The following is a 13,304-nucleotide window of genomic DNA, read 5'->3' as shown; positions in this document are numbered from 1 at the left end:
CTGTGTTGTCTCGACTGATAAACTCCATCCAAAAGAATCTCCCTAATCTCTTTCAAAGTGACAAAGTTCTCATCGGGACGCTACTTTTTTACTGACTTTGTACGCGCTTTTTTCTTTTTGCATTTTCATAAAAAAAACGAAAATCTTTTGTATATATAGATAGGTATACTTTAGGGTATATGATATTGTTTATCGTTTATATCTTTCAGTTTGAAACTTGAGCCTCGGGTTTTTCTTCAGCTTCAGCTTGAATAGAGCCTAGTGTTCTTGAAATGAGAGTTAGCGTGTTATTTAGTTCCGGCGACTAGACTTATTAATTTGGTTATTAAAACAGGGTGTATTTGAATTTTATCCATGATATCGTTTATCCATTTACTGATAGGCTCGACCAATAAGGTATAACCGAAAGCTAGAGTCCAGTCTCCTATGCAGGATTTAAAGCCACTTACTTCCTACATAAGTTGCACGACCCGAGTGGTTTTCATGCAAATGCTGGAATAGATGTAAAATTTACCGGAAGATTCGAAAAATGTAGAGTCATTAGGCCGGTTTGGGGGACGGTTTTCTTTTACGGGCCAATTTATCAAAAACTATAAAACGTAAAGAAAAGTGCTCGATGCGTCATTCGAATTGGGACGCAAATTTTAGGGCTTCGCTTTTTCTTACTTACCCAACTGGCCCACAACTTTCTTTCAACGTTTATGTATGTTCAAAAAGATCCATATAACATTAGATGAACGTTGAAACAACATTGCTTGCCAGCTGGGTAGGTAAGATTGAGGATTCGCCTTTATCCTCCGGCTTGAAACTCGATGGAATAAAAAAGGGAGTCTTTCCAGTAAAGTTATTTTTATACAAAGAGTGTCTGTATATCTTGATGTTTCATAGTTTGTAATCCGAAAAATATACTTATGATATTCTTATGAAATAATGAGTCGTTTTATGATTACCTTAATACCCGGGGAATACTAGGTTCGGAAAGTGACGCGTATGCCCGAGCCAAAGTTTGAAAATCGAACCTATAATAGATTGAATCGTGAAAAATTTTGCTCCTTTTTTCGTCGTTTTTACGACAACCCTTTGGTAGAATATTTTTACCAATTGTCAACCAATATCGAAAATCGACGACCCTTTGAGAGAGTTGAATTTTGCTATTTTGTAATTTTGGGACCTTGTCAGAGACTCAATTGCTGATTGTTTTTTTCTACCCATTTGTCTAAAAAAGGACCCTCATAGTTCACACATACCTGGGGGAGGGGGCCTCCTCAGTAGATAGGATCCCCTCGGACCAAAGGAAGTTTTTTTAGGAGGACTTTTATTCGCTTTTTTATAAGAATATACTTTATAAGAATATTCATGATGATATTGGCCAAAAAATTAAGAATATCAGCATCATGGAACTTGTTTACTGAAGAATACCATTTCTAGAGCATTTTAAATTATAAATTGTCAATTACCCCCATATAAGGCTCACTACGCTCACAAAAATACCATTTTATGCTTGAATCTAGTTTGAATTAGGATCTTAACCTTAAGAATGTAAGAATATCTCAGGATGGTTTTCGCCAAGAAGTTAAGAAAATCCATGATGAAATGGAAAAACACCATTCTTATAAAAAAAAGCGTGTATTTTGCATTATCAGCGTTTGAGTTCATTTATGTCTACGAGTTTGAATACTGATAGAATATAATCGTCGTATATTTAGAGTTTTCTTTGATTAAACCTCCTTACATTTACATGTTTCCAATAGAAGAGGCGTTTATTTGAGGGGGTGTTTAAAATAAGGGGATATTTATTCAAGTTTTTTATACGAACAAACTATGTAAGAACATAAGGCTTCGATGGCCAAAATATTAAGAACAAGTTAAGAACATTATAAGACTTTGTGGACACCCGAAATCTTAAGAAAATGGACAAAAATACTCATTAAAGTGCTGAAATCAGAACATTTTTAGGCTTAAAACTCAAAAAGTTAAAAACATCCGAAGGCTTCAAAAATTTTGGATGTTGTTATAAAAAAAGCTTGGGGGAAATTATTTCTTTATCCGGTATGGCTTTTTCTTTCCGTCTTACAAAATTAAGCTTTTAAGAAGCTGTCATGTTTCATATGCAGGAAAGAAAGGGGTTAATGGAAGGAAGTAATAGTTTTGGATTAGCTCTACCACAAATTTTACATTTTTCTGTGTTTTTCAAAACACAAAATATTTTCTCTACAATAATTATATTTTGTTTTCCTAGCAAATCCCATTTTTGGACATGTTCAGAAAAAATTCTCTTTTTTTGAGACTGTACAATATTCTCAGGTCCTTCAACGTGGTCTTTTCCACTTCTAAGACGAGGCCAATTTAATTTTTTGTTTTACGGGCCAAGCTACCTTATCGGTCAAAACTTAGTCGGCCCTAATTTTAGTCACCAAGCCAAAATTTGTCGACTAAGTTTTTGCCGATAAGCTACCTAAAAAAGAGGATCGGTCGGTCGGCGAAAAAATAAAATTAAAAGTAGAATTTTACCTATGAAATCTCTTAAAATAGCAACAAAAATTACTACATCTTGACAATAAAATGCGAAATAGAAAACAAAAAGACACAAAAAGGTCGAGTTTATGGATAAAATGAAAAATTGAACATAAAATTCTCAAAACCTTGGAAAGACTGTAAGAGTCAGTAAAGCATATGAAAATAAAGATGTACTACCTAAAATTTTATTTCGATTTTTGGAATTTCAGGGTCGGTTGGTCCGTAAAACAACTAATCAGATTGGTCTCGCCTAAAATATGGAAACGTCCCACTTTTTTCAGTTTTTTTTATCCAAAGGTTAAGTTTTTCAAGAATGCAATGTACACTAGAGTTCCTCGCGCGAAGTTTGACAAAGATAAAGAAAAGATACCGCTTTTTCTTATGTAACAAACTTAAAAACTTGCCTCCACATGATTTATTTTTGTCATTTCAAAGAAAAACTGTTTAACAGTGTCTTACTCTTAAATTCCACCCCACATGCTAGGGCTGGTTTTACCTTTTTGAAAATGTTGACGTGTTCGAGGTCGGCTTTATCTTATTTTCTAAGAAAAAGTTCGGTACCCAGCTGGCACACAACGTTGTTTCAACATCCATCTAACGTTATATGGACGTTGTGAACGTTAGATAAACGTTGAAACAACGTTGTGTTCCAGCTTGGTACAGGCTAGACGATATTATCAGGGACAACTGGACAACTAACGCAGAAAAATGTATATGCAGTTTACATCAGCCGCTAATTGCCATTAAAGGTTTCTTCGGTAGAGTTTCAATGATGTGAGTAAAAGAGCGTATTTTTCGGAATTTTGCATTTTTTCAGCTTTAGCTGAACGTTCTATCTTGGTGAAAAGATGGAATCAAGAAATGTAACTAACTGTAAAAAGAATAAAAAAGTTTATTTTTTGCGATAAAAATTTTTTCCGACTTTTCGGTTTGATTTTCCTTTAATGTCTGTAAACAGACCAGAGATCTAATTCATTGCAAGTAGTACTACACTACGTTAGATGTAAGATACACTCTGGTACAGAGTAAGGCTACAGTAGTGTTGCAAAAGTTTCAGCAGGCTAAAAATTTCTGTCTTAAGTTTTTCAGTCCTTAGCCTTAGGTTTTTTATTGTATCACCTCTGCTTATCCTCTAGCGTAAAGAATTTCTTAGCATATATATAGGGGTCAGCGATTCCACAGACTATGAGTTACTGTAATGGGTATTATTCTAACCACTTGAACAATTTGAAGCACCTTATTGATGTGACATCAATCATCTGTCATTTTTTAGTTGACAAAAACAAATAACAAAACGCATAAGAACTTCCTGTGAGTGCGGTAAAACGTCACCGGTCAACTTTGCACAGATGAGATGTGACGTATTTCATGATCGAACATAAACCTCTATCAGTCGCATGCCGTGCGAACACACGCTTTTATCATGTCTCAAAAACGCTTAATTGGTTACATAGTTGTTTTCTTGAATAGAGTATCTTGACCAATGAAGTAGAAGCCGAAGGCTAGAAGTCAATCTCTTTGGTAGGATTTGAAGCCAACAAATCCTATTAAAGTTGCGCGGCCTTGGGCGCCTCGCCTGATTTTTACACAAATGACAGATTGAAACTAAAATTTACCTCTAAATTTCGAAAAAAATATCAATCTTAAACAAAGGAATTGCTAGATTCAATCTGTCGTCAAAAATACGGCGCATTTTTTAAGGCTTCACTTTTTCTTGCCTGAGAAAGGTTAAAGATTCTACTCTAGCCCTTCGGGCTTTAAACTCAATGGTCTTAACTATTAAACCTGTCAGATGAGATGGAGTTTTTTTCTTTGATAATTGGTCATTTGCACTGGGCGAAATAAGAGATTTCCAATCCTGGAAATATCTTGAAAATATGATATTTCAGATTTGGAAATATCATGAAATATGATTATGATAAGATATAATTATCGTTTCATAGTACACTCTATGCGCATTTTCTGTCTGGTAAAAAAATCCCTGTTCAGAAACCTCTGCGATGAAGTATGATTTATAAATAGCAAAACTTCTTTCTTTGTTCCTTCTCTCTCACTTGCATTCCATTGCAGTGGTCGGTTTGAAAAATCTCAAATCAGAAAAGACAATGACAATAGACCCTCTGCGGCAATGAATTCTGGAAATAGCCGTAGAGTCTGTGCACAGACTAAGTGGGAACAAACTCCTGAATTTCACATCGCACTATGAATGAGCTATTAATGCAAGAATGACCTATCCACTCAACACCTGGGAACAGACTTTATACTCTATCAGACCAATTGTTATGGACTATTCCTCCAAATTGAATTTTAAGAGGTCAAAGATTGCATATTTGCTATTTTCCTATGCACTTATATAAGCCACCCAGTTACTAGGGGTCCAGCCCTGAGAATGGGCAAAAAAATTAAGCAACTCGGCCTTAACAACTTAGCCCTGAAACTGAGCATGAACAGGGACAGCAGCCAAAAATACCTAAAGACATTTTCGGTATTATCTGGCATTAAAATGTATATCAAAGGTATTTAAATGCCAAATTTGAGGTATTTTGGGCATAAAATGAGATGAAAAGCCATGCAAATTCGAAGTTGCTAGGCATTTTTGGCTCAGAGTCGAAAATTTGGGTTGCTTGTAAAAAAAAAATTCGTACTTGGAGGAACAACTAAAATTATGATTTCAGGATTTTTTTTAACCCTTTGGTTAACTCCATTGATGTGCATCCTAGGAGCATGAGTTTGACGTTGAAATTGATTCAGGAGCATGAAGATACAGGTGGTTAAATAGATGTCTGCAAGAAAGACTTCACGTTTTTTTATAAGAACATCTAAAATTTTCTAAGCCTTCGGATGTTCTTAACTTTTTGAGTTTTAAGCCTAAAAATGTTCATAACATGTTTCTTATTTTTGCAATTTATCAAGTATGGGCATCTCCCAACGTAACGAAATACATCAGTCTGAATTGAACTCTATCGGAAAATTTGGACTTAAACACAGAAACAACGCTGGTATTCGATTTTCAACCTACCTCGAAACCAACAGTCTAGTGGCTCTCACGACGTATTTCCAGAAAAACGATTACGTAACGTGGACACACCCCCGTTCCAAACTGCCACATCAAATTGATCACTTCATCACCAGTAAAAGTTTTTTCAACCGATGTACCGATGCTGGAGTTACGACACCCCTCATTGATAGTGACCACCGTGCTGTTTTTGTCAAATTGCGTATACACTTGAATTTCTCTAAACGTTTCACTCGACGCCAAAGAGTGGCACGTCTCGATCAAAAACTTCTGCTTAAACCTCGAATTAAGAACATGTACTGTGAACGAGTCAACAACTTGTATCTGGAGTCAGACGATACCGATAGCTATTCTAAACTTGAACGATCTATGGAGCTTGCTGCTCTTACCACACTTCCTAAAACCATTCGACCACAACCTGGATGGTTCGCTTCCAATCAAACTCGACTAAATCAGTTAATTAAAGAGAGAAACACTGCTGTATCTCTTAAAATCCGAAAACCCACGAGGCATTCTAATGACCGCTTGAAAAAGGCCAGAAAACAATTGAAAGGAGAAATTGCTCGATCTAAAAACAAATGGATACTTGACATATGTAAAGATATAAACAAGTCAGGGTCGAAAGTTTACTGGGATAAAGTAAAGTTACTTAGAAAAGGACTAAATAAACCAAAAGTTTCATCCGAAAAAATGATGAAAAAGTCAGATGGATCGAAATGTGTCAACGCCGAAGAAAACGCTGAGGTGTTTCGAGACCACTTTCAAAAATGTATGAACGTGAACCAATCTACGATACAACTGTCATTGAACTGCTCGAACGACAACCAGTGTTTGAAGGTGTCGATCATGATCCTACAGATGATGAGATTACTAAAGCAACACAATCACTTAAGAATAACGCCCCAGGAGAATCCGGTTTAACTCCTCTAATGTTCAAATCTTTAATTGCACTCCCAGAGACCTTTACTATTCTGAAACAAGTTGTATTAGAATTTTGGAACACTGAGAAACCACCAGACCAATGGAATGTCGGATTACTAAAAGTTTTACCCAAAAAAGGTGATCTGAGTTTACCTGGTAACTACCGTGGTATCATGTTACTGGAAATAGCCTATAAAATCGTAGCCAAAATTGTTCATCAGAGACTTACGCCGATATCCGAAAGCCTGGACCATGAAACACAGTGCGGATTTCGCCCAGGAAGAGGATGCACAGACGCTATTTTACTGTTAAACTTGCATTGAAAAAGAGACGCGAACACAACCAGCAAACGTGGGTTTTATTTCTAGACCTAGTAAAAGCCTTTGATCGTGTTCCGCGTGATCTTCTCTGGCTAGTTCTCGAACGATTCGGCGTACCGCCAAAATTACTAAGTGTTATCAAAGCACTTCATCACACCATTCAAGTGAAATTTACTGTCGATTCCATATCACACATCCTTGATTGTAAAATCGGAGTGAAACAAGGTGATGTACTCGGCCCAATACTCTTTTCGATGTACATTGCTGCTATTATGATTACATGGAGGCAAACTCGCAACCACCCACAATGCATCTTTCGTACCAAAAAGGATTTCGTACTAACTGGCAGGAGACCATACACAAAAGGTGATGACTTCGAACTAGGAGATTCAGAATACGCTGATGATACAGCCGCCCTATTCGATTCAAGAGAAAGTTTAACAACTGATGCCCCTGTTATAAATACTCATTTCGACAGATTCGGCATGGAGATACATGCTGGAATTCGTGCCCTTCATGACAAAGCTTCAAAAACCGAAGTATTATTTGTTTCACGCCGCAATGCACAACCGATTGAATGTGACCGTGATGACGTAAATCTCAATGATGAAAAATTCTTCCCTGTCGTAGATAGATTTACCTATCTTGGATCTGTTATCACTGGCGATTGTTCCGATCGAGAAGATGTGCTACTTCGAGTTAAAAAAGCGGGAAATATGTTTGGTTCGTTGAAGAAATGTATCTTCGGAAATGTAAAATTAAATTTGAAAGTGAAAGGGAAGGTTTATGAATCCCTTATATTGTCGATCCTACTTTATGGATCAGAATCTTGGTGTCTGACAGAGGAGTTATATCGATGGTTGCGCTCCTTTCACAATAGATGTGTAAGAGCTATGTGTGGAGTAAATATGATTGATGTTTTTGAAAAGCATATTTCGAATGAGAATTTGTTTAATCGTCTTGATGTCAAATGTATCGATTCTTATATTGTTAAAAGGCAGTTAAGATGGGCTGGCCATGTTGTACGCATGGATATGAATCGTCTACCAAGGAAAATGATTTCGTCGTGGGTCAGTGAAAAACGACCGCGGGGTTCTCCCGAAATGACTTACGGTCGCTCTTTGTTTAAAGCTCTTAAAAAGGCTAATATTGATAAAGACAACTGGTATAATCTCGCTATGGACAGGAACAACTGGAGAGATGCTTGCAATATAATTTCTTGATTTTTTTTCTTTACCTAGCAGCGCAATGAATATCCTAAATTTGTTAGTTTTTTTTTTTCCTAACAATTTTTAGGCCAATTCCCCTTAGGGGATGGTACAATTTATTTATTATTATTATTTTTGCAATTTTTTGAGTATTTTTGTCAATTTTTCTTAAGATATTGGGTGTTTTAGAAGCCTTAAAATGTTCTTAACTTGTTCTTATAGGCTTTATACAGACACATGTTTCATATCAGGACAGTGTCTCCCTATTGTTGTATTATGCTGATATAGACAAAAAGTGTTTTCCTTTTCCTCTTTCTGACTAATCTTGCTCCATGTCAATCAAATGTGAAAAAATTGTAAATTAAAATTGATGAACAAGCAAACGATATCAATCTTATTTAAGAGCAAAACCTTTAACATTTTGGTCATAGAAGCCTTATGTTCTCATATAGTTTGTTCTTATGAAAAAACGTGTAGCGAGTACTATCAGAATCTAAGGGGCTGAATAAATATATGAAGGTCCATTTGGGGCCCATTGGTTCTGTAGGTGGTTTTTTTAAGAATATTTATTAGGGTAAAGGAATTATTAACTTTACAGCAGCTGAGCCCCTCATATTTGAATAATATATATGATTTTCGGCAATAGTTGCACCCCCTCCCCCTTCTAACAGATCATCCTGAATTTGATTGTCTTCTAGCCAGAAAATTCAGTGGGATGGAAAAAATAAACAATATGTTGCAGTGAGGATTTGCTTATCTGATTACTTTCAACGGGGACAAAAAGTAGAGTTTAATTTTCCACTTGGGACTAATTTCTGGCCAATTCTGGTCAATTCCCAGTGAGTCTGTGAGAAGGGAGTGTATAGTTTTGCCTTGTTGAACTATTGTAAGACTCTCAAAGTCAGCAAATATATAATTATCTGAAAATGAAGAGAGAAAACATAGTAAATCTGAACAAACAATTTTGTTAATGCCATATTGTAACAGCCTACGCTTCGAATAAATAAAGAGTTCAAGTGTATTAAGGAAATGTTATGCAGGCATGCTAAAGCAAGTTACACTTTTTTGTTTACTAGTCTGTCAAGTGCGGTCCTGGTGTTGTCAGGGAGATGTGAAATAGGAGAGACAGTGTGTTTATTTTACACATTATTATTTGTTTAGGTGCATTTTTATGTATTTTTTTTTTTCGCTGGCTTTTTCCGTTTAAAGCTTGCTCCACTTCGCAAAATCATCACAGGGTCTGTTCAGGCTTGAACCCCTCCCAGGTCATCTTTAAACAGAATAATACCTTACTAAAACAAGCCTTACTCCTTGTTATCTTTTTAATATAAGCGATACAGGCTAATCTAAATAAGTCTGTGTTTATCAGCCTAGTGATGTTCTTATTGGAAGTTTATCATGGCTAAGATCACGAGCCCATCACGAGATTTACTTTTGACAAAGTTTCGAAAGATTCTTCTCCCATCATCGGGCACACAACGTTGTTTCAACGTTCATCTAACGTTATATGGACGTTGTGAACGTTAAATAAACGTTGAAACAATGTTGTGTGCCAGCTGGGACATCATCGGGCAAGTTGTCGGATATTTTTTCCCCGATTTGTATTAAAACCTTCTAGATGCAGGCTAGGTCATGTCCTTCAAAAAATGACTTTAACGTTTGATGAATTGCATGACGGTGATGAATGACATTAAACACAAACAAAATAAAATTTGTCTCTGAAGTTTATTATATTTCGAGCTTTTATATATACTGAATAAAAATAGAAATATTGAGGCCAGCTCACTATGTCAAGTAATATATTCAATATGCGTACTTCAAAATTCGGTACGACTATCGTTAATATCTAGTTTCAATATTCCACAACTTTTGCTCAAAATTCTTTCATCCTTTCTATCTGGCACCTGTGATGTAGAGATTTATTTCAATACACTAAAGCTATTCCGATTGAACGCGCTACGAATTTAGTAGTCAGGAGATATGGTGCTCAGCCCTCTTTTGGGGATAGTTGGGTCCCAAAAACTTCTAGGTCACAATCCCCACCGTAATATTTGGCACAAAAGGGGAATTCCCTCAAATTTGAAAACTGCAAGTGATTATTCAGTGCTTTAAAGTACGGTTGGAAAGTAGAGTTTTAACTCTGAGTTTTAACATGAAACTTAAGTCTTAGGACCTTAGGATCTCAGGATCTAAAAGCTCAAAAATGTTCCAATAAGGCTGAGAATATAGCCTGGAAGCCACTTAACCCCTCACAATCGAAAAATCAAATGAAACAAAGTGGAAGTACTGAAACTGCAATTCTCGCCCGATCTTTAATTTCTGAAAAAAAAGTTAAAATACGCAAAAGTGCCAATATATTTCGACGCCGATTGCAGATTATTGGTACATCAAAAGATTAACTCATTTTCTCTCCTGAAAGGATATTGGCATATGGGCGGCCGCCAATATACGCTATCGGAATATCATATATTGGAATGCTTTTGGTAGACGATGTTATCGTCCGTTACAGTGATAGTAAAGGCGGGAAAATATGTTGGTATGGCGTTATGGCAGTATACGGAAAAAAAATTGGCGGGAAAGTTTCGAAGAAACGACTGGCAAACTCTACCGGCTGTAAACTCCTTTCGGCAAAAGACCCGTTGCGAATTTTCTTCGGCTTTGGGCTTATTTCTTAGATAATGATTTGCCCTTAGACTATAGCATAGTCTATGCTTTTGGTCGCGTGTGGAATATTGAAACTGTCTAATCACTATTTACAATACTTTTGGTCATACATACATCCTCCTAGTACATGATGTTAAGTTTTAAGTAATATGGTTATAATTATTTCCGTCATACGCCTACTAGCTATATACAGTGTAAATTTCGTTAGTGGTGATTAATATGTACATTTGAAATCCAAGAAAATAATATTAAAGTACCATTCTACAGTCCACTCTCCAAGTAGGTGACACATATCTCGTACCCATAACAACTTGTGTCGGTCTTGGAATTTTTACTTATGGACGTGGTAAGTTCGTGAGTGCTAAAGGGTACTGGGTACTAGTTTGGTAAATGAGAAAGGGTCTGGTGTCTTCCTTTTGAAAAACCTACTGATTAGAGAGTGAACTATATTTTGATGGTTACAGTCAGTCGATAATCCTAATAACTTAAATAATCGAGGTTATGAATTTGCATTAAGAATCTAAAGCCCTCTGCAATTATTAATCATTTTAGCAGTTTCCATATTGGACGCAATTCTTAACCCTGGGTTAACTTTTTTCTATTATCAGAACGCCAATTCTGAGATTTTTCAGTTCTGAAATTTGTCATGATAAAAAATCAAGGAATTTATACGTTAAAGTCAATCAAATGTTACCGCAATTTGAAACTTGTAAGAAAGTAAATATTAGATTTGACCTACAGAAGAGCTTTCTACGAAAAACTGTTTTAGGGTGGTCTGAATGACATGAGTATGGCATATTTTAGACATGAAAAAGTCGCATAAATGATCATATTTCTGTACGATGCATTGAAAAATGTAAGTCCTCCTTACATAACTCGAAAACGCACGGGGAATAAAAATTTGTTCGAGTTAAGGAAATTTGGTTTATAAAGCATTGTTAAGTAAAGGAACGAAGAATACTTGTTCAAGTTAAGGAGACATTCGAGTTATAGAGGTTCGACTTAAAGAAGATCTACTGTATCCGGGACCCTACCCAGCTGGCACACAACGTTGTTTCAATGTTCATCTAACGTTAAATGGACGTTGTGAACGTTAGATAAACGTTGAAACAATGTTGTGTGCCAGCTGGGTAAAAAGCATTCCTATTGGAACCAAACGTCAAGATATAAACACCCGCATTACATTACGTGCTAGCTGAATTGTAATATTTACCCTATTTACCCGATAATCGGATACAGTGGTGTAAAATTTCTAAAATTTTTAAATCCTACATACGCCATCCTTCTTACTAATAGTAATTTTGTCTTTATTCACGCATGCGCGAACGGCTGCTAAAAAGTTTCTTGCCATCGTCTGGAAAGCGTAACGGAAATTAGTGTTCATTACTCCATAAATAAACGGATTTAGACAACTGTTTAAACAGGCAAAGTATATGCCTATTGTGAGTAATTTTAAGTCTGATGGTACGGCATTGAAAGCATATAAAACTCCAGCCACTAAAAAGGGTGTCCAACATAGAAAGAAACCGCAGACAACAATTAATAACATTTTTGTCACTTTGACTTCTTTGAAAAACTTTTTCCGTTTTGATCCTGTTTTGGTTCGTTTTAACGTTGCTTTTATGATTCCGTTTGGATTCTTCGTCGAATCCGATTTCCCGATTTTCTGATTAGAGTCATCGCAGAATGAGATATGACGTTTCCCGTTTCTTTGAATTTTGTTGTTATTCTCTTCATTTTGTCGGATCACTAACGTTTCAGTTGATTCGCGCACCGGTGAATTCAGGTTTGTTACAACCCCGTCAGTTTGTGCTTTGTTTTGTAAAGCTTCAAAATACCTTTTAGTATCTGCAGCACGTATCTCGCTGGGACTTGAAAATAAATTTGGTGATTTTGGCGCTTCATCAGCCGTCATGATTTCGGATTCTACTTCAGCTAAATCGGGTATTGGTTTCACCGATTTATGTCTTTTCATAGTGTTCTCGTGTTTCTTGAGTACGAAAAAAATTCGTAGATATAATCCCGATAAAAATAGAAACGGGAAAAAGTAATCCGTCATTAGTAGAAAAATGGAATAAGACATGTTTTTACGTCCATCGACGGTGCAAAAATTAGTCCCTTCCACAAACTGGCTCCACCCAAATAAAGGTGGGACGGAAATTAAAAATGCAAAGATCCATATACAAACAATCATCAATAAAGTTCGTTTTTTAGTATAAACTCTTTTCACAAGCATTGGTTTCGATACAGCAAAATATCTATGCAAACTTATCATCACTAAGGTCCAAATTGAAGTTGTGCAAAAAACAGAATTGAGCAAACCACCAAAATTACACATTTTGACACCAAGTACCCATCCTTTAGAAACCGTTGTTATTAAAATCATAACCATTCCAGTTAACGAAAATAATAAATCTGCAACTGCTAGATTGAAAACAAAATAATTTGGTACTGTCCGTAGTTTCGGGTATGTCCGTATAGCATGGATAACGGAACTGTTTCCAATAATACCGGATAAGATAAAAATGGAAATTACAATTGATTTGAGGATGATCTCGATATTACCGATTGTGTTTTCATCCATCTGGCCATTAGTTTCCATAATGCTGTACCTTTTGTTTAATTTTCTTGCTTTCTATAATGTTAATGATGCGAAAT

General features: G+C 36.0%; 2 protein-coding genes across 2 annotated transcripts; one reads left to right on the top strand and one right to left on the bottom strand.

Annotated features, from left to right (window-relative positions):
* The first annotated feature begins 5,431 nt into the window (after positions 1 to 5,431).
* On the top strand, positions 5,432 to 7,997 carry LOC136803262 (uncharacterized). The gene is made up of 3 exons (XM_067059991.1): positions 5,432 to 6,128; positions 6,362 to 6,610; positions 6,823 to 7,997. The coding sequence occupies exons 1-3, from the start codon at positions 5,432 to 5,434 to the stop codon at positions 7,995 to 7,997; spliced, it is 2,121 nt and encodes a 706-aa protein (XP_066916092.1).
* A 2,692-nt stretch (positions 7,998 to 10,689) lies between these two features.
* LOC136803208 (probable G-protein coupled receptor No18) lies at positions 10,690 to 13,304 on the bottom strand. The gene has a single exon (XM_067059941.1). It carries the CDS (start codon positions 13,246 to 13,248, stop codon positions 11,908 to 11,910), a length of 1,341 nt encoding a protein of 446 aa, XP_066916042.1. The 5' UTR covers positions 13,249 to 13,304; the 3' UTR covers positions 10,690 to 11,907.

Source organism: Clytia hemisphaerica, unplaced genomic scaffold (assembly GCF_902728285.1).
Source record: "Clytia hemisphaerica strain Z4C2 unplaced genomic scaffold, Clytia hemisphaerica genome assembly, whole genome shotgun sequence".
Classification (NCBI taxonomy): Eukaryota; Metazoa; Cnidaria; class Hydrozoa; order Leptothecata; family Clytiidae; genus Clytia; species Clytia hemisphaerica.
This window is presented reverse-complemented; position numbering and strand designations above follow the sequence as displayed.